Source organism: Rhinatrema bivittatum, chromosome 8 (genome assembly GCF_901001135.1).
Source record: "Rhinatrema bivittatum chromosome 8, aRhiBiv1.1, whole genome shotgun sequence".
Classification (NCBI taxonomy): domain Eukaryota; kingdom Metazoa; phylum Chordata; class Amphibia; order Gymnophiona; family Rhinatrematidae; genus Rhinatrema; species Rhinatrema bivittatum.
This window is the reverse complement of record NC_042622.1, coordinates 14,900,938-14,926,811: the sequence shown is the minus strand read 5'-3', so window position 1 is coordinate 14,926,811 and position 25,874 is coordinate 14,900,938. Positions and strand designations below refer to the sequence as shown.

The 25,874-nt window shown below is 45.2% G+C and overlaps 1 protein-coding gene across 2 annotated transcripts in view; it reads left to right on the top strand.

Annotated features, from left to right (window-relative positions):
- Positions 1 to 25,874, top strand: part of CDH4 (cadherin 4) — a 1,019,548-nt gene that overhangs the window by 816,076 nt on the left and 177,598 nt on the right. For both annotated transcript variants that reach the window (XM_029611832.1, XM_029611831.1), the window contains exon 6: positions 4,609 to 4,753. In XM_029611832.1, coding sequence (XP_029467692.1) covers positions 4,609 to 4,753 — 145 coding nt within the window. The remainder of the gene's footprint in view (positions 1 to 4,608; positions 4,754 to 25,874) is intronic.

Genomic DNA, 25,874 nt, shown 5'->3' with positions numbered 1-25,874 from the left:
GCTTTGACACGAACGGCAAAGACGCAGAAGTGGGAGCTTACTTTTCGGATTAAAAAAAAAAAAAACCCACTCTGTCCTCCTGCGACCTGAACAAGCCCATGGGGAACGCCGCTTTGTAGTGTGGCTAGCAGTGTGCAAGCCTCAGAGCCCGCACATACTTTTAGCTGTATTCGAGGGGGGGGTTCAGTCAGGCCCAGTGAATAATTATTTACATAGGAAAATTCCATTGAAGATTGCCCTCCCCAGGAGATCTTGTGGTTGCTGGTTTGATTCAGCTAGTATGCCATTGTGCACTAAATGCCGGCACGTAATAAATCTCAGCCTGCCTATATTTACGGCTCTTAATGGGGGGGGGGGGAGGGGAGATTGGTAGACATTTAAAACGAGCTATCAAATGTAATTAAAACCTTAGCTGATTTTGGCAGAGGCCAGTCCCAGCAGCCTTGCACGGCACCTTAACTGTGTGCAAAGTGGCTTCCCCTCTCTGAGATTCTTGCACCACAAGGAGATCTCGGCACGGCATCAGTTTGAAGATAATAACTTTAATTTTAGCTCAGAATTACTTTTCTTCCCCCTTCTAAAGACAATCTGACCTCTGACTCTCGAAGTTATTGAATTGCTGTCTGACACGATGAAGGATAAGCGCAGTTTATAGACGAGCGTGGAACGCAGAAGGCAAGAGCAGTTAAGGAACCTGAAATATGAACTGCGGAGTCTAAAACAAGAGGGAAGATTTTATTTTCTTTTTTTAAATGGACGAGTGTGAGTATTAAACCCGATCCTTCATGTTCCCAGTACTGCTTTTTGCACGACACTTCAGTGCTTGTAAAGCAAGCTTTAGCCTGGCTCAGGAAAACTGAAGGATAAAATTCCATCAGTCACAGTCCCAGCAGAAGAAAATGCCCACAGCTACCACAGTAAATGAAATATTCTTTCTTTGGAACAATCATCCTGTAGCAGCTCAATGTATTTTGAGAGACCGGAGGCAGCAGTAGCCCTCAGCTGAGGAGGAGGAGGACGAGCTGCCTTCTGCCAGCAGACTGTGGCCTGGGCATGATGTTCCCTCTCTTGTCAGCCACAGTGAAAGGCCAAAGGGCAGTCCAGCTTCCATGGCTTGCAGAAGCCTGCCTTGATCCCTCTGCACATGTCACAGTGTGCTCACCCAAACTTAAGCTGGGTATTCATGTACAAACCGTTATTAAGTGGCCCACTGAGGAATAACCGCATTTCAAACATTCTGACTAATCTGTGAAATGCAAGGAAGAAACAAAACTGTTTTAAAACGTAAAGGAAACGTTAAAGGCTCAGCTATAGCGACTCTTTGCTGTGGAGCAAAAACTGCTCTAGATTCAATCGGAGAGAATATCCTCGTGTGAAAAACATGATGCTCCACACCAGAGCTAAACGGGCCCCGGTCTTACAAGAGGATTTTAGCTCTCGGAGGGTCTTTCATGCTGCCTCTCACCATTGTTTCCTTCCTCTAATCTGCCCTCTCAGCAGAGAAAGCACCACTGCTTCTCTCCCAGTAGTAAAACGGAATAGGAAGAGAAACCAGAGCCGCCAGCCACAAGCGGAAGAGTGAGATCTCTTATAGCCAGCCCTTGCCCATAACCAGATTCCATGGGGAGACAGAAGTGATTTGTAGAGAAGCACTGTGCTTTTAAAACGACATGAGAACATTAGCAATGATCGCTCTATTCTTTTTGCGTCGTTTCCCATCCAAAATGACACAAAGAAATTAACTAAATATTGTTTCAGCATTCACTGAAGCGTTGCAGTACGTGCTGGTTGCAAAATGTGCCAAAGTGCATGTGCGCTCGTGCTGAAACGAAACAAATATACATGAAAAAACGAAGTAACAAAATACAAACAACATAAACCCAAAACATAATAACATGAATTATAGAAGGGCAATCTAAGAAAAGTATGATCTCCGAATATTACGAAAAGAGCCCAGACTCAGTTTAGCTGTTAGTTATTATAATTTTCTATTAACATGAACCCCCTCCTCTAGAATAAAAGAATACAAGCTCCTCGTGGTACATCCTAAGGTGTATAAATGAGGACGGATAGAATCGCATTACTGGTCCTGTAATGCCACTGTTCAGACTTGCCTGAGGTGACATTCTTTTTGTCATAAGATCCAGCTGCAAAGAGCACAAACATTAAACTGGAAACAAGAGCCAGCCAGGGGGATGCTCTCCCTGCCCTCTGCCACCTACTGGAACCCCTGAAAATAAAATCTCTACCATATGCATGACAAGATAAGCAACTAATTACCTGCCATGCCAGACACAGTTGGAATGAATTGGATACTGGAAGATAATTAGTCGGGACACTTGTTTTGAACAATTTTACCTTATGCAAAATGGAAGAAACGGTTCATTCAACAAGGCACTTAATGATCTACAAGGAAGGAAAAGTCAGGGATTGACATGGACCCCAATTTCATAACTACCAAAGAACCTCCCATGACCTTCTGGCCCCCGAGTTGAAGTCATGTCTACTGCAAATCCTGGCCGCCAATGTCAGATATAAGAAGCAGTGCATCCCTGATTCCAGCCAAAGGTAGGTCACATCTCTTCTAGTAATAGATTAATGGCTGGTCGGACAATTGTACCACTTTCTGTATATCAACAGCAGGATGTGACTTCCCATTGAACCGAGTTCTATTCAAATCTGCTCATTCGTGCCGATGCAGCATAGTGCGCTCAGCTGGTCACACTGCTTAACCCCTTATGTGATAAGGAGATCAGCGCATCCAAAATGCGCATCCTAACCAACGCCTAGCAAACAGCACTCATCGCGTGTAGATTCAAGTTGATGAGAGCATTAGCTATTAACCCTTAATTCAAAAAAAGGAAAACAAAATGTGCACCTGACACGCACATCTTCACTCTTGAAAACTAATGCCAGCCCCAGAGCCCCTAAAGTTAACAGAAATGCTTTTTTGGTCCTTTTTTCGGCTCCTCTGACCTAATATCATGGCGATAAGAAAGGAGTAAGGAAAAAAAAAATTAAAAAAAAGTAAAAAGTCGCCGGTGGTCAGGTTAAGAAAAGCACAGGCCAAGGAAATGGACGTTCGTAAAACTGGGCACCTGTTTTCCTAACCCGCACTGACAGCTATCCCTCCCGGGTTCCCACTGCCGAGGAGGCACTAGGGTCACACAATGTCCCCTAGCGCCTCCTTTTTACCGCAGCACCCGATTTAAATATTACATCGGCGCCCAGGAGAGGTGGATCGGCGCGCGTGAGGAGAGCGGGTGCTCAGTCACGAGTGCCCGTTTTCCGCCCGCCGACATTGCATCGGCCTGATCTTTCCGTTCTTCCCACTGACCCTTCTTACACCTCCCAGCTCCTCTGGGTTTTTCAATCGGCCTTTTCTCTTCCTGCAGCCTGATGTGTTTCTTCTTGATCTGGGATTCGAAAAGCATAGATTTAAGTCAAATTGCAGAGTAAGAGGCCCGGAGTTCTCACATCTCCCTAGCAGGAGCTGGGCAGGGTTTCTGAGGGCTCTCTCGGATGCTTTCCCAGCCCCTGTGGGAGAAAGGTAGCCCAGAAGCCATGAGCTAACAAAACCATTTCTTCAGCTCCCACCTGGGACAGAAAACCATCCCCCCCCCCCCCCCCCGGCTTCCTTTCCCTTACAAAACGGATGGGATCCTGGGAACCTGGCACAGATAAACTGTTTCCTAGCGTCACACTGTTGTTCAAATGATAGTCGCATGTTGTTGGGTTGGGCTTTTTTTTGCAAGATAGTGCACGCTGGTTCCATGATATTTCAAGATTTTAAGCACACATTCTGCTGTCATCTGTGCTGCAAGCATTTTATCTACTATTTAAACAGAGAAAAGGAAATGAAACCGGCCGGGGTAATATTCTTAAAAACAAATATTTTTTTTAAAGGATAGGAGGTCTGGATCACCCTTCCACTTTCTCCCCAGTGGAGAAAGGTCCCAGGGTCGGTGCCTGGCAGAATGCCAAAGCTGCTTTTCCCTAGGTCGATGCCATGTTACACATGTGAATGGTTGCACTGTTCTCTTTCTGTGGATGTGCCGGTTGGATCAATCCGCTCCTTGTCCCTGCCTTCCACCGAAGGAGACCCTATACCAGTCAGAGCCAGCACTCGAGCTGTTTGCTCGGCCAGGATGGCTTCACCTTTAAGAGGAAGCCTCTGGGGATGACCAGGGCTGAGAAAGGTACTGAGGTATTAATACCACCCCTGGGCATGTCACAGGAGGGATTGTGGGAATGAATAAAAAAAAAAAAGGAAAGCCTTGGATAGGTGACTGGTGAGAACCAGACAGAAAAGAGGAAGGAGACACCTGTCTGATGGCTCCCAGTAAGACACTGGAGGGAAAGGAGAAAACACAAGATTCAGAGTAAATGCATTCAGGGTTATGCCCTGTTGTGAAACATTTTGTATCCCGGAGGGCAGTGATAGAAAAGCGATGTTGCTTTTCTTCTGCTCTGACATGACTGTACATTTTTCTGAACGGTTTCAGGGCCACCCCTGACAGAGTGCTGCCTCTGATGCCGTCCTGGATCTTACGGTGCTGGTTGATTTTTTTTTTTATTCTTTTTGTCTTTTGTTCTGTGCATTTGCAGCTCCGGGCTCATGCTGTGGATATGAACGGTAACAAAGTGGAAAACCCCATTGACCTTTACATCTACGTGATTGATATGAATGACAACAGACCTGAGTTTGCAAACCTGGTCTTCAACGGCTCTGTGGATGAGGGCTCGAAGCCAGGTACAGTATGGGTGCAAGAGCTCTTAAACGTGTAGCATTCTGCATCACGGCTGGGGGGTCGGGGAATCCAGGCAAGCCAGTGGGGTGCCAGTCTGACTGCAGGAAGCTTTCCCAGCAGGCTGCTTATCAGAGGGATGGACCCAGCTTCGGGGAAGGCGTTGACTATTGAAAGAGCGGGGGGGAAAAAAAAACAAACCCCATGCAGAATTAATATCTACCATACCACAGGTATTTGTCTGCAGTATAAACTGTGACTGGAAGCACATTGTTCGATATAGTCAGACGTTAGCAGAACTCGCTCTTCTACCTTACACTGTCCGTGTAACTCAGGACTAAATTTGGAAAACTCCCTAGCATTCATAACTTTGACCTCTGACTAACTGCAGACCCCACTTAGATAAAAATTCCAGGTCTCTGATGGATCTCTGGTCCAGTCGGCTGGCAACGGCCAGGTTTGGGACAATCTTTTATCTCCAGTTTTACCTCTCCCTATGCACCCTAGTATCACTCGGGCTATGCCTACAACCTTACCACTCGGGGTCATCAGCCATGACCATCCCCAGATCTGTTTGGTACACATTACTATATACTGCTGTCTTGCATTTCAGCACCCCAAATGCATAAAAGTAATCCGTTTTACATTGCATCTTATCTGCCAAGCATTTGAGCGTGTCACGTAGGATGAGCCCTTGACTGTGGCGTGGATTGACACAGCCTAGCAGGCGAACCCACTAGGCTCACACCGACAACAGGCTCTGACTGGGACAGGGTCTTAGGCTTCACCTGTACAAGCCCCTTCCACCACAGTTCGAGCCTTTGGAGTCTGAGGCCAGCAGGACTTGGGCGAGAGTCCAGAGAAGAGCAAGCAGTGAGTCGTGGTCCAGGCAAAGGTCAGGGCAGGCAGACATCAGGCAGCACCAATATCCAGGCAATGGTCAAGCACAGGAGAGCAATCCGGAGGGCAGAAAGGAACAGGAATGGAGCAAAGGCAGGGTGGGTGGAAACAAGGTGAAGGCAGGAAGGGATGGAGCAAGGCAGAGGCCGGAGAAGCAGGAACGAGGCAAAAGGCAGAGCAAGCGGGAAGAGGACAAACAACACACACTGCAGACATGGCAGGGGACCCGTCACTGAGACTCTGGGTGGTGGAACTGAGCTTCCTTATATACCAGAGCTGGGATGACATCATAGGTCAGCGCCCACAGGACATGGCCACCAGGCTCGCTGCAGGAAGCTACACCGGGAGTGTCTAGAGGTAAGGGGGCGTTGCAGAGCACTACTCGAGTTTACGCAGAGCACTCCCCGTTTTGTACACCCTGTACAGCTCTTAGTGTCCTCTACATAAAGAAACTTTTCATTCTAACACCTCTGCAGTATCAGTTTTGAAAATAATGAACAGAACTAGCCCTAGGACTAATCCCTGAGGAATTCCACTGAAAACTGTTCTTTCCTTGGACCGAATTCCATTTATCACTACCCTCTATCTATCATGCAACCAGTTTGTAATCCAACCCACCTCCTTTAGGCCTCTCAGTTTATAAAGATTGGCATTACATTAGCTATGATCCAGTCTTCGGGTACAATAGACAATTTTAATGATAGATTACAAATTTCTAGTAGTAGGTCTGCAATTTCATACTCTGGGATGTATGCCATCTGATCCAAGTGATTTGCTGTACTTTAGTTTGTCAATTTGCCTTAATTTATCTGCTTTTTATATTCTACTTTTCAGCACTTCAAAGTGGATTACATTCAGATACTGTAGGTATTTCCCTAAGCCAAAGGGCTTACAGTCTTAACATAAGAACATGCCATACTGGGTCAGACCAAGGGTCCATCTAGCCCAGCATCCTGTTTCCAACAGTGGTCAATCCAGGCTACAAGTACCTGGCAATTACCCAAAAACTAAGTAGATCCCATACTACTGATGTCAGTAATAGCAGTGGCTATTCTCTAAGACAACTTGATCCTTTCCCTATAGTTTATGGGGTCCGCTGCTTCTATGGTTCTCCTCCCCCCCCACCCCCTGTTATTTATATTTTCCACCTTTTTGTTATTATGTAAACCGATATGATGTGTATTTTAATGTCTGTATAGAAAAGCTATTAAATAAATAAAGAAATGAATAAATAAATAAATAATATCAGTTAATGGACTTCTCCTTCATGAACTTATCCAAACCTTTTTAAACACAGCTACACTAACTGCACTAACCACATCCTCTGGCAACAAATTCCAAAACTTAATTATGCATTGAGTGAAAAAGAACTTTCTCCGATTAGTTTTAAATGTGCCCCATGCTAACTTCATGGAGTGTCCCCTAGTCTTTCTACTATCCGAAAGAGTAAATAACCGATTCACATCTACCCGTTCTAGACCTCTCATGATTTTAAACACCTCTATCATATCCCCCCTCAGCCGTCTCTTCTCCAAGCTGAAAAGTCCTAACCTCTTTAGTCTTTCCTCATAGGGGAGTTGTTCCATTCCCCTTATCATTTTGGTAGCCCTTCTCTGTACATTCTCCATCGCAATTATATCTTTTTTGAGATGCGGCGACCAGAATTGTACACAGTATTCAAGGTGTGGTCTCACCATGGAGCGATACAGAGGCATTATGATATTTTCTGTTTTATTCACCATTCCCTTTCTAATAATTCCCAACATTCTGTTTGCTTTTTTGACTGCTGCAGCACACTGAACCGACGATTTCAATGTGTTATCCACTATGACACCTAGATCTCTTTCTTGGGTTGTAGCACCTAATATGGAACCCAACATTGTGTATTATAGCATGGGTTATTTTTCCCTATATGCATCACCTTGCACTTATCCACATTAAATTTCATCTGCCATTTGGATGCCCAATTTTCCAGTCTTACAAGGTCTTCCTGCAATTTATCACAATCTGCTTGTGATTTAACTACTCTGAACAATTTTGTGTCATCTGCAAATTTGATTATCTCACTCGTCGTATTTCTTTCCAGATCATTTATAAATATATTGAAAAGTTAGGGTCCCGATACAGATCCCTGAGGCATTCCACTGTCCACTCCCTTCCACTGAGAAAATTGATTGGTAATTAAAATCTCCCATTATTACTGTGCTGCCAAATTTGTTAGCCTCCCTATTTTCTGTTAGCATTTCAGCATCCGTCTCTTCATTATGGCCAGGCGAAAGATAGTATACCCCCACTGCTGTACTCTTCCTTATCATCCTGGGAATTTCTAGCCATACAACTTCCACAGTGCATTTAGTCTCCTGCAGAATCTTTATCCTGTTTGACTCTATCCCTTCCCTAAAACATAACGCCATCCTCACCACCCACCCCCAATTTGATACACCCCTATCTTTGTGATATAATTTGTACCCTGGTATCAGACTGTCCCATTGGTTATCCTCCATCCACCAGGTCTCCGAGATGCCAACCTCTTCATTCAGTGCTATACATTCTAACTCTCCCATTTTATATTTTTAGACTTCCAGCATTTGCATGCAGACATTTCAAGGTATGTTTTTCGCTGTATATACATCCTTCCTGGGAATCTTTTAATTCAGTCTGCTCTTTACACAAAGGCACCTGGGCTACTCTTGTCTTTCTCGGAACTTCTCTGTCGGGATGCTGCATCTTGCCTTTTCTGTTAGTATCTTTCGAAGGTACCACCTCCGAACCATGCGCTGCTGAGTGACTGGCAGCTTTCCCCCTTGTTCTAGTTTACAGATCTGCATTATATTGTTTTCATGTGGTTACCATTGCTCCTCTGGAAATTTGCTTCTTATTGGATAGAGCAGTGAAGCATCGCAAGATGTTTGGTTTGTGTCAGCAAACATTCATCATGACTTCCCCTACCATCTGAGATGGCAGTTGTGGAAAATTCTCTAAAGGCCACTGTTGTCGTTCCAATTGAATGCACTTAGAGTTTGTGAGAAACCAGCCCAATGTGATGCAAAAAAAAAAAAGTGTAACAGTATGTCTTGAGGGAGGGGAATGAACGTGGCATGGCATCCTCTTAATGTCTTTTTAACAGAATAATACAAACTACCTATGGTCAGTCAGAAAGAATTCATTGTTTTCTAGTGCTTCATTGGTTCCATTCCAGCCCATCTGGACCAGGGCAGTGAGCTTCCACCAGGTTGCAGAGCTACCCTGGGACCTTAGCCTGAAATCGGACATTCGGTGACTCCAAAACAAATCAAATTTCCCACATCTTATTTAGAAAGAAATCGATACTAGAACAGTATTCCCAAATGCTTAACTGGCTTTGCTCATTAGGATGACAAACGCAGCAAATTAGGTCTACTCCTTGTTGAAAATCCAGATAAGCCTTTAAGCTATGAAGCAGACTTGGATTCGCTGACTACAAAATACACCTACTGTCATTAAAACGCAAGGTTTTAGTGCAGTCTGCCTTCTGCTTCTCAGGCAGTAAGAGATGCTTGCCTTTTTCACTGATAGAAAGGCTCTTACATTCGAGAGTTATTGCATTCAGCTTTTGGGAGCTGGAAGGGATTTTTCTCTCCCAGTCAAACCCAGAGGAACCAATATTCCAACATCTCATGGCTATGCACGAGCAAAGCCAAAAAGTCTGTCTTGATCCCCAGTACCAGGGTCAAAGGGCAGAACTGGACGTGCAGATAGAAATTTGCATACTGAGGAAATGCCTGAGGGTGCCCTGCATCATTAATAAAATTATTAACCAAAAATGTAAAAAAGGAATTGTGTTCCTTACATAAGGGCACTTAAAATGTTTTTCATTAATACAGGGACCTGATCAGGTCCATTGGGGAGGGCTGTATCTTTTTCATGGGGAAAGAAAATCGACGCTGTTCCCAGAGTAAGTTGAGCAGTCTCAGTAATATTCATACAGTAGTAAATTTCATGTTCAAATATCAGATAGAGGCTGTAAAATAAAGCCAGACCTTCTGTGCATATTAAGCATTCTGGTGGTGATTTACTTTCCTGCATTTGTTTCCCACTGTTCTGTCATGCACTTCAGAGCACAGCTGTCTTGTGCATCAGCCAGGGGGGTGGGGACCGGAGGGGGATGGACCCGGCCTCCTCAGCCTCGCCTATCACTGCACTTATGTGAGACTGCAGATACTCTGAGAAATCCTGGAGGAGGGAGAGAATTTCACTTAGAGTCACCAAACCTTGATCTTTGTATGGCAAGATTCAGTGTCCTTTCTGTGATGACTGAGCAGGGGAAAAGCACAGTCTGGTTTCACTAATCCCCATCTTGCAGGGGCTGAAAGAGCTGAATTTAGTCTAAAAATGGTAGCCCAAATACCTTGTTTTACCCTTAATCACAACTGCATTTCCTGGGCTCGTGCTGTGGGCATCCGCCAAACCTGAGCTGTAAGGAAGTCACTGTTACAATTCCACTGCTCAACCACTGGTCCTCCTTATCCCTAACTGCAAGGAACCAAGAAAGTGGAAAAGAACAACTAAGGTGACGTGCAAGTGATTCAGAAACGCCTTTCTTGGTGACCCCCTCCCCCCCATCTATTTCTAACATCAGTACATTCCATAAAGTACAGCTTTGTTCATGGGAAGCTGATATTTGGATTGAAAATGCAGGAATCTCCACCATTAGGAAAGGTAAGAGATGGAGCCCGATTTGTCCAAGGCTTTTTTCCCATTCCCTGCTTACTGGACAGACCTTTCCTCAGTCAACGCAGAAATTACAACTCTGACCTTTTAGGAAAACCGCTGAAATGCGTGCAGTGTTGGAGTCCCATCAGCATGAAATACTGATTTACCGATGCTGTGACTAGTATTTCCTGGTCTGCTGGGCCAAGGCATAAAATAGGACATTTTGATCCGTCGGCACAGTGGTGTCTACGGATTCCTCGGTCTGGTCTTTGGTGGCTGCTGTAAAAGCTTCTCCTGGTATTCTGCTAGCACGATGCTGATCGCTGAGGAATTTCCCCACCAAGGCATTGGATCCCTGACTTGCAGCTTTGCAAAGTCACTTAGAGGTCAGTTTTAAAGAGGGTGCCCGGTGCCCAACTTGGGTAGTAGTGAGGTTAAGCTGGTTTCCAAGTCGGCCAAGCTTTTTAGGCGGAAAAATTTACCTAAATCTAGCCAGCCAAACTTTAGGATTTCTCTTTGGGTGGCAAACCGAGCTGGCAAACGTTAGCCGGCTAGCGCTGAAAATCAGTGCTAGCCGGCTAAGTCAGGAGCCTGCCCTCTGAGCACCCACAAAATGCCAGATTTTTTGGCAGGCTAATGTTGAGCCGGCCACAATGTGGCAACTCTGCAGGATGGTACTTTCACCCTGTGGCATCTAAGGACTTTACCAGCTACATCCCCCTGAAAATATTAGTGGGAATCGGCACGTGGCACGTCCGTGTCATTCTCATACGTGGAAGGCAGAGTTCACTGCCTCACTCGCCCCGTTCCTTGGAAATAATCCAGCCGGGCTTTATTGCTAACAGAGAGAATAATCCTCTTGTGTATGCCAAACCTAGGTGAAAATGAAATGTATTCCCCCCCATTTTAAAGTCTTCAGGCAAATCATATGAATACTTTTTGTATTTTCTTACTTTAAATACTGAATTCATTCTTATCATGGTGCAAAAGTCTTCTTTTTGTTAATATTTAGCTCTTAGTTATCAGACTTGTATTCATTACTCAAATGTATTATATTTTGAAGATACCTGAGTAACTATTCAGCTCATAATTTATTTTCCTTGAAAGTTTGGGAGCCTGGTATGTCTGTACCCTTCTCATCCGATCAGTACTCAAATAACAAACCTCCAATATCCTCAGACCTCCAACCAGAAACAGCACCTTTCTTTAAAGCTCTTGGATGCACTTGGGGGAATTTTCAAAGCCGTTTGCACAGATAAAAAGCCTTTTACCTTTCTAACTCGGCTGTCTTAAACTTTCTTTCTCACTGTGTAGCTAAGAGTTTGCGCATTGCTCCACAGTGGCCAATACTTTAGCTGCATTAAGAGTCATTGTCATTAGGGAGAGAGAAAAGGAATGAGCACAGATTGCTCTCTCAGGTCTATGTGCGTTATTTTCCATTCAGAAAGAACCCATCCAAAAGTGGCTACAAATGTCTATGAGTATTTTGTGCCTGCTGCAGGTTTCAAGGTGAAAGTGCGCCCTTACTTTTTGCTGTGAAAAGTCCACGGGTTCAAAATAACTCTGGATTTTGTCCCAGTGAGAACAGTTTGAAGATTACCTCAGTAGATGCAAGAGAATGGGAGCAGATGGAATGCAAACCAGAAGTCTTATGCCATCTATCTTCAAGATGAATTAGTCCGTCTCAGAGGTAGACAAGATTTTTAAAGATAACTGTGAATCAATGTTCAATGATAAGAACTGTGAGAATTCGTCTTGTTTTTCTACCGAACAAAGTAGAATTCAGATGGTCCCTTCGTTTGAACCGTCGCTCGAGTTTTTAAATACTTCATGATTTCTATGAATGTTGAAATCCTCTGCCCAGTGTGTGGCAGTGGCCAAGAAAGCAAATAAAATGCTAGGGATTATTAGGAAAAGAATGAAGAATAAAACAGAAAATATGATAATGCCTCTGTATCGTTCCATGGTGCAAACTCATCTTGAGTATTGTGTGCAGTACTGGTCACCGCATCTCAAAAATGATTTAGCAGAATTAGAAAAGGTACAGAGAAGGGTGACCAAGATGATAAAGGGGATGGAACGATTCCCCTATGAAGAAAGGCTACAGAGGTTAGGACTCTTCAGCTTGGAGAAGAGACGGCTGAGGGAAGATATGATAGAGATCTATAAAATAATGACTGTAATAGAATCAGTTAAAGTTAAATCAGTTGTTTACTCTTTCGAAAAGACCAGGGGACACACAATGGGGCGGATTTTCAGAGCCCTGCTCGCCTAAATCCGCCCAAAACCGGGCGGATTTAGGCGAGCAGGGCCCTGCGCGCCGGGAAGCCTATTTTACATAGGCCTACCGGCGCGCGCAGAGCCCCGGAACTCGCGTAAGTCCCGGGGTTCTCCGAGGGGGGCGTGTCGGGGGCGTGTCGGGGGCGGGCCCGGTCGTCGCGGCGTTTCGGGGGCGTGTCGGCAGCTTTTTGGGGGCGGGTACAGGGCGTGGCTACGGCCCGGGGCGGTCCGGGGGCGTGGCCGCGCCCTCCGTACCCGCCCCCAGGTCGCGGCCCGGCGCGCAAGAGGCCCGCTGGAGCGCGGGGATTTACGCCTCCCTCCCCCGACAAAGGTAAGGGGGGGGTTTAGACAGGGCCGGGCAGGTGGGTTAGGTAGGGGAAGGGAGGGGAAGGTGAGGGGAGGGCAAAGGAAAGTTCCCTCCGAGGCCGCTCCGATTTCGGAGCGGCCTTGGAGGGAATGGGGGTAGGCTGCGCGGCTCGGCGCGCGCCGGCTATACAAAATCCATAGCCTTGCGCGCGCCGATCCAGGTTTTTAGCAGATACGCGCGGCTCCGCGCGTATCTACTAAAATCCAGCGTACTTTTGTTTGCGCCTGGAGCGCAAACAAAAGTAGGCTATTCGCGCTCCTTTTAAAATCCACCCCAATTAATTTACTAGGTAATACATTTAAGAAAACAGCAAAATATCTTTTTTTTTACTCAATGCATAATTAAACTTTGGAGTTCGTTGCCAGAGGATATGGTAAATGCTGTTAGTGTAGCTGAGTTTAAAAAAAGCTTTGGACAAGTTCCTGAAAGAAAGACCATAAACCATTATTAAGATAGACTTGGAGAAATCCACTTCTTATCCCTGGGATAAGCAACATGGAATCTATCTAGCACTTGGGATCCTGCCAGGTACTTGTAATATGGATTGGCTGCTGTTTGAAACAGGTTACTGGGCTAGATGAACCTTTGATCTACCCAGTATAGCAAATCTTATATTCTCACCCTTGGGGGTAAAAAGTGCTTGATAGGCCAAATTCTGAAATAGTCCAGGTGGTTGCAACCTACACAGTCACTTTTAATGCATGTACTTTATGCAAGTATTCAAAGAAAAAACATCCACATTGTTTCAAATTATTTATCCAGTTAAAACTCTTACAGTATATTCCATTTATAGCGGAGAGACTGCACTAGGCAGAGTACATTAAAAACATTCATAATACAATGAACAATAAAACATAAAGGCAATAGACTTATAGAGGAGGCGGAGCCTGAGCTAGTTAATTGGATAAACATAGATAGCTAACTTCTTTGGGATGTTCAGCAGAGCGGCCACACCACTGAATATACCCAGCTATCTAATAGCCAGATAAGTTTATCCATCCAACTTTAGACCTACTCAATAGCAGGTCTAACTTATTTGCTTAACTTAGCTGGATAAGGCTGAACATTAGCCCCAGAAAACTCTTCCACCCCACACTTAGCTAGATTGCTAGTTATCTGGATAGTGGCCGAATATTGAAACAGCACTACTTAATCAAATAAGTCCAAACTTATCCAGCTAAGTGGCACTGAATATTGACCTCTTAGAAACTAATAAATAAAAACAATCAACACTAGATCGATACAGTCTACAATACGTCAAATAAGCTGCACAACTATTTCAATAATCATGAAATTCAAGAACCGAAAGCCTCCTGGTATAAGATAAGCCTTCACTTTCTTTCTGAAAAATGCATAATCGTGAATTTGATGGAAGAGTATTCCAATTACCGAAAAGGCCCTTTTGCATGTCTCTTGAAGGTGGGCTTCCTTGATATTTTGAACAGTTAGCAACTGCTCCTTGGCAGAACGCAAAGCATGAACAGGAGTGTGCCATGACAAAACATCAATTAAGTATGACAGACCATCATGCTGCACATCCTTTTATACCACAGTCAAATTTAAATGTAAGTCATTGCACAATGGGTAGCCAGTGTAAACCCTGTAGGACTAGGGAAATGTGCTCCTCCATAGGGCAGCCAGTAACGAGATGGCGGCCGCATTTAACAGAAGTTGTGCTGCCTTAATTTGACAGTGTGGAACCTCAAGATAAAGTGAGTTGAAGTAATCCACCGTGGAATGAACAAAAGCTTGAACGATAGCTCAGAAATCCTCTCTGGTCGATATAAATTTCAGTCAATGAACTAATCTTACTTTAAAGAAGCCAGCTTTAGCAATGGCTTTTACCTGCAACTTTAACGACCAGGGGCATCAAGCAAAACTCTAAAATCTCTGGCCCCTTCAGAAAACAGAACATTAACCCTCCATACTGGCAATCCATAACTGCTTCAGCCTTTGACAGATTTACGACCAGCTTATTCACTTTCATCCACTGCTTCACTACAAACAAAACGTGGGAGATATTCCCCCTTGTCTGAGATATGGGATCATGAACAGGAAAAAAGGTAGCTGTTAGTTGTCAGCATACACTTTAAAACATATGCTCATATCAAATAAAATTTTACATACTGGATACAAATAAATGGTGAATGAGCTCAAGGATAATGAGAACCCATAAGGAATCTTAGAGATAGTTATTCTCCATTCGGATTACTGCATCCCAATTCTGACTCGCTGGTTCCAATCAGCTAAAAATGATTTAAGCTTTACGGCATCAGTTCCACCAATCCCTATCTTGACCAACCTTCATAGCAGTATGGTACGGCTGATTGAGTCAAAAGTGGCCCGAAATATCTAGCAGCACAATCACAATTGCCTTCCCTCGGTCTAACTCATATAAAACAAAATCTGATGCTGACAACAAAACAGTTTCTCTGCTATGTTCTTCACTTTGATGGACACTCAGAATCTTATTATCTTCTAAAAAGTCATTCAGCTGAACTGAAACAGCCTTCTCTAAAACCTTAGCCAACATAGGAAGATTGAAATTGGTCTATAACTAGACAGCCAGTTCATCACTGCGTAAAGTGACTTTCTTAAGGACCATGTGCACTAATGTTCCCCCTCTGGTAAGGATAGATTAACAAGTAAAGTAATTATCCCCAGAAACACTGATCTAAGAGAATAAAGGACCCAAAAAGGATAAGAGTGAAGGGGGCAGAAAGATGCACTCATTTTACTCAACAATAGAAGAAACGTGGAATTTATTCTGTAAAACAGACTTCCCACTGGGCTCTAGACTTGGGGACAGAAAGTGATCACCATCTACTAACTTTTGAACATCACAAGTCTTATGTAAAAAGTTCACAATTAAGGGGGTCATTTATCAAAGTGCTTTATGGCGTTTTCGCATGTAAAAAGCACCATAACGGATGGTGCGATGCAAAATCAAAGAAGGGGAGGAGATTGGGGTGGGATTTCTGGCCAAGCAGGCTGGCTTTGGAATGCCATATTGCACAGTTTTAACTACACCTTTTTCATTTGTGTTAAGCTGTGTGATAAGGCTTTATTGCACTTTGTGATGTTTTTGCTATTTTAAGCTGCTGGAGGGGGAGGGAGTGAGAGAGAGAGAGAAACTAGCTATAAGGCCCTTATAGTACATAGGTATTTATACCTCTTTATGAGGCCCACCTAGTGCCTCGAGGTGAGATTTAGCTAGTAGTGTAGGGGTTAGAAGCCACTTTGACATTGAGAGTGAGACATATGAACAGAACAGGGCTCTCTTGTGATGATTTGATGTCCTTTGGAGTGAGGAAACTCACTCACTCTCAACCTAGCTTGTTGGACTCTCTACCTGGGTAACATCAAGCTAGGTTGAGAGAACCTTGTACAAATCTCATCTTTGGGTGAGTTTCCTCACTCCGAAAGAAATCAAATCTTCACACGAGAGCACTGTTCTGTTCGTATGTCTCACTCTCAATGTCAAAGTGGCCCCTAACCCCTACACTACTACCTAAACCTGTTACGATTCTGCCCTGTCTGGGTAGTCTCTCCACCTTCTTCTTTCCCTTCTTCAGCAACCCGGAGGCTGCCTATGTTTTGTTATCACGGCTGGAGCCACCGTTGCGCTTCCCGTGCAGTCAGAGCCGCGCTACTGCAGTTCCTGCACCCTGTCTCTGTTTTTCTCTTGCGGCTCGGAGGCCACCAACTAGCAATTCTCGTGGCCAGAGCCACCGACGCACTTCCCGTGTGGCAGGAGCCGCGCTGAACCACCCGGCACAGCCCGGAGGCTGCCGACACCTTCCTTCGTGGCAGGAGCCGCTTGAGCATTGCTATGCGGCCAGGAGGTCACCAACCTTACCTGCAGTCCCTCTGCGGGAGAGGCCCTACATCCCCGGTCTCTCCTGGCAGCTGGAGCCATCCTTCTTCCATCTTCAGTGGCAGGAAGCCGCCCACGATGTCCTCAGGCCTGTTCGGGGCCTGCTCCTCCTTTAGCAGTCTTCAGCGTCGCAACAGGGCCGCTGTCCAGGGTCCTGCACAGCTTCCTGCTTCCTTCTAGGGGGCGAGGCCGCGTCTTCCTTCCCTTCTTAAAGGGACAGCGAGGGAGGAGGTCCACCAGTGATGTCATCAGGGAGTTGCCTTCTCTTCAGTATAAAAAGGTCCAGTCTTCACTTCAACCTTGCCTTCGTAAGGAGCCAGTCCACCTTAGGACTTCTTGTCATCTGCTTCTCAAGGCACTTTGTTTTACGTGGGATCCCGTGTCTTCTGATGTCCTTCATCTTTTCAAGGTCTCCAGATGTCTTGTCTTGATGTCTTCTTTTCCCGGTTGATCTTCATCTTGGCAGTGCAAGTCTCCAAGAGGTTCCAGCTTCTTATTTTAACCTTCGTCGTAGAGGCATCCCCTCGAATTGTGAACCTTGCCTGGATCCTCAGAGTCTGCACCCTGCCTCCACTTCACGAATGAACTCTATTATCCGATCCGTTCCAGCGTGGCCCTGCCTGGCCTTTTTCAGCTGTGCAGGGTGCATTTGGAACAGGCTTCGTCGGAGTCTTCACTTCATCTACTATCTTCCCTGTGTGGGGAACCACCAGCTTGGTCCATGACCTGTCTTCAATGGCTGAGTATATGGGCGCGTGATGTGCAGTATCAACTCAGCTCTGCCAACTTGTATGGGGAACCACTAGCGTGGTCCGCGACCAGCCTACCCCGGCTGTGTAGGGCGCGCCGCCTGCATGGTCCAAGACCAGTCCGGCTACATTGTATAGGGCGCGTGATGTCCAGTACCGACCAAGTCCTCTTCAAGCAACTCATGGCCTTCCAGAGTTTCTTCATATACATGACCAGAGTTCCTCTTCACTCCACGTATCCAGATTGCATTTCTTCATGTTTCGAAGTCTCGTCTTACTTCGTATTCAGTGTGTGTTCCACTTCACATATTCAGAGTCTTGTCTCATTTCTTCGTCTTTCATGTCCTCATCCTCTGACCACTGACCGTCCTGTCGCAGTTGCTGCTCCGTGCGGCAGGTCCGAAAGGGCTTGGAGTAGTCGGAGGACCACTCATGAGACCAGCATTGCGTTGTTTGGGTCTCTTTCTGCTGCGTACAGGTGTGGCTGTGGTTGAGGTCATCTTTCTTCATCTTTAGCCCATGCTGGGACATCTCTCACCTGCCTCGGTGCTTGCTGGAGCACATCTGCGGCTGTATCGGGGCCCAGGGGCACACGAAAACATCAGAGCTGGAACCGCTACCCACGTTTTCACAACAAAACCTCACCTCGAGGCACTAGATGGGCCTCAAATAGAGGTATAAATACTTACGTACAATAAGGGCCTTATAGCTAGTTTCTCTCTCTCTCTCTCTCTCTCCCAGTGGTTGTAGGTAGGAATTGCAACAATTGTGGTACTTACCACAAAGTGTGAAAAAGTTATCACAGTCTGCAGTAATACCTATGTGAACTGCTAAGATAGTGCACTTTGCAATAAATAGGCTATTACCATAAAACACACCCCTTTTCCTATCGCAAGCAGTATTTAGTGCATTTCCATAAATCCAGGCCTAAGTGATGTACCAGACTGTGGCAACTTAGGAGGATCCAATACCCAATTTACTACTTCTGACAGCTCCCGTAGGCAATTAAATAATTTCCTAAGATGTGAAATGTAATATTTCCTCTTTCTTATAATCTTCTCTAGTGGATGAATATATCTTACTTTGAGGGGATGGTGTCTTACTTCACCTCCATTCGACCTGACGCACCATGCGCTTCTTATTCACAGGGAGGATAACCTGCGCACGGTGGCATTTACTCACGTACATGGTCGTGAGTGCACAAGTATTTTATAACATGTGCATATGATATATGCGCGTTCTAATAAAATAAACATATCTACATATCTCTACCCTGCAACTTATGCATGTATGTATGCTTATGGGTGAATATTTTATTTATGTATTTAGTACACTTATATTCTGCAATTCTGGAGATATACATTGTGGATTACAATAAAAATGTACACATAAATACTTTTCTAAACAAAATTAAATAGACAGTCAAAAGTTTCTAAAACTCAAGTATTGAAAACTTGCTTAAAAAGGAATGCTTTTAACAACTCTGCATTTTAAATAATCAAACTTGCTGTGAATTTCCAAGCACACAGTGTTACATCGTTCGGGGCCATACACAAAAAAAAGCGTTAGTCTGTGTCATATGCAATGTACACTCTGCATTGGAAGGAACAGTGAGCAAATACTGCATCTTAGACTGCAAGGTATACCCCGAAATCTTACCTTTCAGACAAAAAGAATCTAAACAAAATAATGGTAAAGCCTTAAACTGAACCCTACCAGTGTAATATGTTCCCTCCAGTGCAATCCCAACACAATTCATTCAGCAGCATTTTGGACCAATTGTAAAACATAAGATAAATATTTAGGTAACCCCACATAAAGGAGTTAAAACTGTAAAATCCAAGCAGGAAAGTATATTCTTTAAGGGTTTAACAAATGCAACTTAAGAAAAGCAAGTTGAGCTATTTTTTTAACTTGAGCTTTTAACTCCAGTCTAGAGTCAAATGGGACTCCTAGATTTTTACCTTCCTCATGGATGCAGAGAGGAGTCTCACCAGCAACTCTCAGCTCAGGAACTAAAGGCATACAAGTTTTATGGCGATGAAGGACCATTCCGTTATTTGCAAACCATTGTTTAACAATTATGGGCCCAATTTTTACATTTTTCCAGGTAAGTAACGTAGCCGGCTAAGTTACATGGGATATTCGGCGGCATAATATCTGTGTAGAAGTCGCTACTAAGCCAGAAGTTATAATCGAATAAGGCCTAGATTCATCATTTTGCTATAAATTTTGCAAGAATAATGCCCGCGATAAAAAAAAAAAGAGGACATAATTAGGGTAAATTTCGAAATACCACAACACGCACTATTTTACCACATCACATAGGTATTTTACCGCAATGCTCGTTAAATTTATCACACCCACGATATTTTCCTAGGGTTTGGGGGGGCAGTTTTACATGCACAGTCAGAGGTACGAACAGCACAGTAGACAGTGAAGATTTTAAGTGATTTGGAGTGAGGAATGGTACACAAAGATGAGATGTGTACATTGTTCTCTTGAACTAGCTTGATAGCAGCTAGGTAGAGAGTGCATCAAATTAGGGCGAGAGTACATTTAGTGCTGGGGAATTCTGCGGAATTTGCACAGAATCCCCCCCCCCCCACCGTGCAGAATTGCCAAATTCTGCACAGAAAATGGCAGAGGAGACCCCAGCATGCCGCAAATGGGGCGCATTATTCACAGCAAAGATGAAGGCCCCCAACGCGCCGGTCGCAATGAAGATGAAGGCCCCCAGTGCGCCGTTCACAGAGAAATGAAGGCCCCAGCATGCCGCAAACAGAGCGCACGCACCATTCGCGGCGAACATGAAGGCCACAGTGTGCCTCGGGATGCACTCTACTCAGAGCAAAGATGAAGGCCCCAGTGAGCATGAATGTATATAGAGAGGTGTGTGTATGAGGAGGGGGAGGTGAGGAGGGTGTGAGAGAGGGGAGGACGTGTGAGGGAGTGGAGGGGGACGGAGTGTGAGAAGGGGAGGAGAAGGGGTATGAGGAGGGGAGGATGAGAGAGGAGGGGAGGGGAAGATGAGAGATGAGGAGGTGGAGAGGATGAGAGAGAGAGCAGGAGAAGGGTGTGAAAGACAGCAGGGGGGTGAGCAGGAGGGCGTGAGAGAGACCAGGGAGGGTAAGTAGGGGGGATGTAAGAGAGAGCAGGGGGGTGTTTGAGTGTGGATGCCAGAGAGAGGGAGCCTATATGAGGAGATTGTGAAGGAGTGTGTATATGTGTGAGAGATTGGGAGCTCGTATGTATGAAAAAGGGATCGTGTGTATGTGAGGGTGCAAGCCTGTGTGAAGGGATTGTGTATGTGTGGGAGAGAACCTATGTGAAGGGATGCGTGAGAGAGAGACATAGGAAGCCTGTGTGAGGCTGTATGCGTGAGAGAGATAGGGAGCTTGTGTGGGTGTGAATGCAAGAGAGAGGGCCCTGTATGAGGGGATGTGTGTGTGCAAGAGAGTGAGGGAGCCTGTATGAGGGTGTGTGTATGTATATTAGAGAGAGGGAGCATGTGTGTGTGAGAGAGAGAGGGACAGAGGGAGTCTGTGAGGGGCAGAACTGAGAATGGGGTCAAACTCTGGGAGTGGCGATAGAGTGGAAGGGGTTGAGCCTAGAGGTGGAGGGGAGAGATACAGGCAGGTGGAGGCGTTGGGGCCTGAGAGGGCAAAATGGCCAGGGGAGTAGGGAGAGCGAGTGGAAGGGACACTCTTACAGTGAATTTCTAGGGAAATTCTGCTCAAAATATTTAAAATTCTGCAACTTTAAGTAATAACGTTTTTCTTTAATAATTTAAAATGTAATTACTTAAGGACAGTCGTAAATTGTGTTATTTTCACCAATATAAAGTTTGCAGAATTTTAAGTTTTTGTGCACAGTAATTTTATATTTTATAGTATACATTGTACAAATCTAATCTTTGTGTACCTTTCCTCACTCCAAATCACATCAAATCTTCACTGATGTCTACTGTGCTGTTTGTACCTCTGATTGTGCATGTAAAACTGCTCCCCAAACCCTAGGCCATCACCAAAACCTCACCCTGAGTTACAGGCTGCCCTTCCCACAGTGGTATAAAAAGTTGACTAATATCTGTGCCTCCCCAGAGACGCTCTCTCTCTCTCTTCTCCCCCTCCCTTCTCCCCCTTTCTCCTGCCTGAAACGGGATTTGTGATTTTCAGTGCAAATCCCGTTTCGGGCATATCGCACAGCATGACACCAGGAAAAAAATGTGTAGTTATTTCTGGCATTCGATAACGTGTGAGTTTTAATTTACTCATTTTAATTTACTCCGCCCAAACTCTTCTCATTCCAGCGTTATCGCGGGCTATAGGGCCCTAACGACCATGATAAGTTCCGATCGCGATTTTTACTGAATGACTCCCTAAGTTAGGCCTGCTCTATGGCTCGTCTAACTTATCCAGCTTACTAACCATTATTCTCAGTTTAAAAAAATCAGCCAACTAAATTAAAACCAATCACCCGAATTTCCATATCCCGGGAGATACACGTGTGGCCGGGCCTTGTGCACGCCAAGCGCATTTGAGAAACAGCCCAGCCACACGCGTATTTCCCGATACACGCAGAAGCGCCAGCTCGATGAGAAGGGGCGGGCCGGGGGCGGGGGCTGGGCAGGGCTAGCTGGTAGGGGTTAGGGGTCGGAGAGGAGAGGGGAAAAGGGAGGAAGGTTAGGGTAGGGGGATAGGGAAATTCCCTCCCAGTCTGCTTCTTAATTGGAGCAGACTGGGAGGGAACTGGGGAAGGCCCCGATGCGTCGCCGCGCGTTTCTTCCCCCCCGTTGCGCACGTTAGAGGACACCCACCCGCACGTGCGCGCACAGATATTAAAACCGGTCGTGCATGTGTGTGCGGGAATCGTATTTTATTACGCGCACGCAGCGACGCGCACATGTTGTTAAATCGCCCATCCATGTGCGTGCGCCAGGAACCATGCACACTGGTTTTAAAATCGTCCCCAATATTTCTGACACTGAACAGAAATTTGAAAGAGGGTAATAATTAGAGGGGGATTGAGAAGATAGTGTTGCAAGCTTATTAATTGGCTGCCCTTCTGCTTTTTTTCAAACTTGCTAGAACTACACCCGTGAGGTAAATGCAGATTAGGAACTTGTAATGAATACCCTGCTAATATATTAAAATTGTTTTTAATTAACAAAAATGGAAAAGGATCTAAGACACAAAGCGTTGAGCATGCATATTTTTCCCACCTATTTTAACAATATGCCGGGTATGTGTGGGTGTGTATTTTATGTGCAAAAGTAAATCAGGACGTGCCAATTGTAAATAAAATGTTGAGTGCGGTGCTTTTTTTTTTTTTATGGGATAAGATGCTTTTTCCCTTTCTAAAGTTAATTTAATTTAGAGCATGCTGTTGGAAATCTGCCCTTAATCTGTAGAGACCCCCCGGGCACCTCCACTAGAATCTGGCCCTGGGGAGGGCCTGGTAGGAGGTGGGTGCTGACGTGTGCCACTTTGCCACAATATCCCCCTGTGAGATTACTGCAGCTTTACAGAACCTTTGCAGGTCTTGGAGCTGTTTGCCCTAATTCTGACATCTTTTTTCCTCCTCCAAAAGAATTTTTATGCTTCCCTTCTCTTTATTCAAATTAATTAATTTATCAGTAGCAGTAATAGTGGGCTCTTTGTATTACTAGTAATTGAAGCCTTGCTTTTTTATATATGTTTTATTTCTTGCACCAGTTACTTAAAGAGTTAAGATCAGAGCTACCGCCCACAGTAAAGACTTTCTGGGACCCTTCCCCACCCCTCATCAGAGAATCCATACCGGGGGTGTAGAGGGAGTTTGTCAGGACTCAGCCCAGGGACTGAGTGTGACCCCCTACCTTCACAGCATATCCTAGATAGGGGGTCACGTAATCAGTGACAGGCCGATACAGTAAGGAGCGGTAGGAAGAGCTGCGTTATTGCCCGGTGCACCCGCGTTTGCCGCACGAACAGTCCGGCTCACCTACCGCTAGAACACTCAGTTCTGCAGACTTTTAAAAATAAACACACTATCTACTGCTACCTTATTGACTGACTAAAAATACAAACAGTCTAACTTGTTTATTCACTGCCTTTCTGACTATTAAAGGCACAAACACACTAAATAATATTCCCAAATAGTTAACTTTGCCCCAATACTTTTAAAAAAGTCAATTGGAGACTGAAAAATTGGGCATCCAAATGGCAGATGAAATTTAATGTGGATAAGTGCAAGGTGATGCATATAGGGAAAAATAACCCATGCTTTAATTACACAATGTTGGGTTCCATATTAGGTGCTACAACCCAAGAAAGAGATCTAGGTGTCATAGTGGATAACACATTGAAATCATCGGTTCAGTGTGCTGCGGCAGTCAAAAAAGCAAACAGAATGTTGGGAATTATTAGAAAAGGAATGATGAATAAAACGGAAAATGTCATAATGCCTCTGTATCGCTCCATGGTGAGACCGCACCTTGAATACTGTGTACAATTCTGGTCGCCGCATCTCAAAAAAGATATAATTGCGATGGAGAAGGTACAGAGAAGGGCAACCAAAATGATAAAGGGGATGGAACAGCTCCCCTATGAGGAAAGACTAAAGAGGTTAGGACTTTTCAGCTTGGAGAAGAGACGACTGAGGGGGGATATGATAGAGGTGTTTAAAATCATGAGAGGTCTAGAACGGGTAGATGTGAATCGGTTATTTACTCTTTCGGATAGTAGAAAGACTAGGGGGCACTCCATGAAGTTAGCATGGGGCACATTTAAAACTAATCGGAGAAAGTTCTTTTTTACTCAACGCACAATTAAACTCTGGAATTTGTTGCCAGAGGATGTGGTTAGTGCAGTTAGTATAGCTGGGTTTAAAAAAGGATTGGATAAGTTCTTGGAGGAGAAGTCCATTACCTGCTATTAAGTTCACTTAGAGAATAGCCACTGCCATTAGCAATGGTAACATGGAATAGACTTAGTTTTTGGGTACTTGCCAGGTTCTTATGGCCTGGATTGGCCACTGTTGGAAACAGGATGCTGGGCTTGATGGACCCTTGGTCTGACCCAGTATGGCATTTTCTTATGTTCTTATGTTCTTAAAATCACATGCAAATTCAAGCCACGTCCAAGAAGCGTCCATGAAGCGTTAGGCCCGCGCAACCCATTTTACTGTATAGGCGCTTTATACAGCGCCTATACCAGGAAGTGGATTCCAACTTTAACCAAAGAAAACCTAAAATCCCCTCCTCCCGAAGCGACTGGTCATGTAAAATATGTGAATAAGTGTAACCAACTTACTTTTTGTTTCTTTTTCAGCCCTTTCAGCCTTCTCTGCCGTCCTCCGGAGGGGGCAGCCAGCATTCATGTGCTTTTATTGGCTTGAGCGCCTTTCGATTTGGGCGCTCTAGCCAGCGAAGCGCCTGTGCATTACGGGCGTGTGTTCGCCCGTCTTCGCCGGCGGGGGCCGCTGGAAGCCGCTTTTGCCGCCGGCTGCCCCCTCCGGAGGACGGCAGAGAAGGCTGAAAGGGCTGAAAAAGAAACAAAAAGTAAGTTGGTTACACTTATTCACATATTCTACATGTCCAGTCGCTTCGGGAGGAGGGGATTTTAGGTTTTTAGGTTTTCTTTTGGGGGGAAAGTTTGGCGTCTACCCTTACCCCTGCCTCTAACGCAGGGGTAGGGGTAGGCGGTAAATTAGCAGGTTAAACGAGCGGCTAAACTGCAGGTTAAAAAGGCGATAGTCGGGGCGCACGTTACTGTATGGGAGGGAATAGCTAATCCGATTGTTTACATCTCATATACATGCCGCGGGCGGAAGGGGTTACTCGTTGATTTAAAGAAGCGGTAAGGATGGGTTAAAAGGGATAGTGAATCGCGGGTTGGACTAACGCGGCCAAATTGTGAGCAGAAAGCGGGTTAGAAACAGGGTAACCGCGGCCGCACTTTACTGTATCGGCCTGTGAATGAGGTTCTGCTGTTTTGAGCACTGCTCTCTGTGGGATCATAACAGAGTTTAAAAGTTCAGCTCCAGAGCAGCGTCAGAATTCCCCCTCAGCCCTGCTGAAACCGGACCCTGCTGCTAGGAAGCCTTTCAGGAGGGAGCACGCACATCCCTGGGCAGTGCTGTGCGAGTGCTATGTAGTGGCAGCGATCGCTTGTCTTGGAAAATTATCCGTTGCAAAGTGTGCGCGGGCGCTAAGAGTCCCAGTACCATGCACCTGCGGCTCGTACAGACAGCAGAGACTTGTGGGGTAGGGGGCAAAA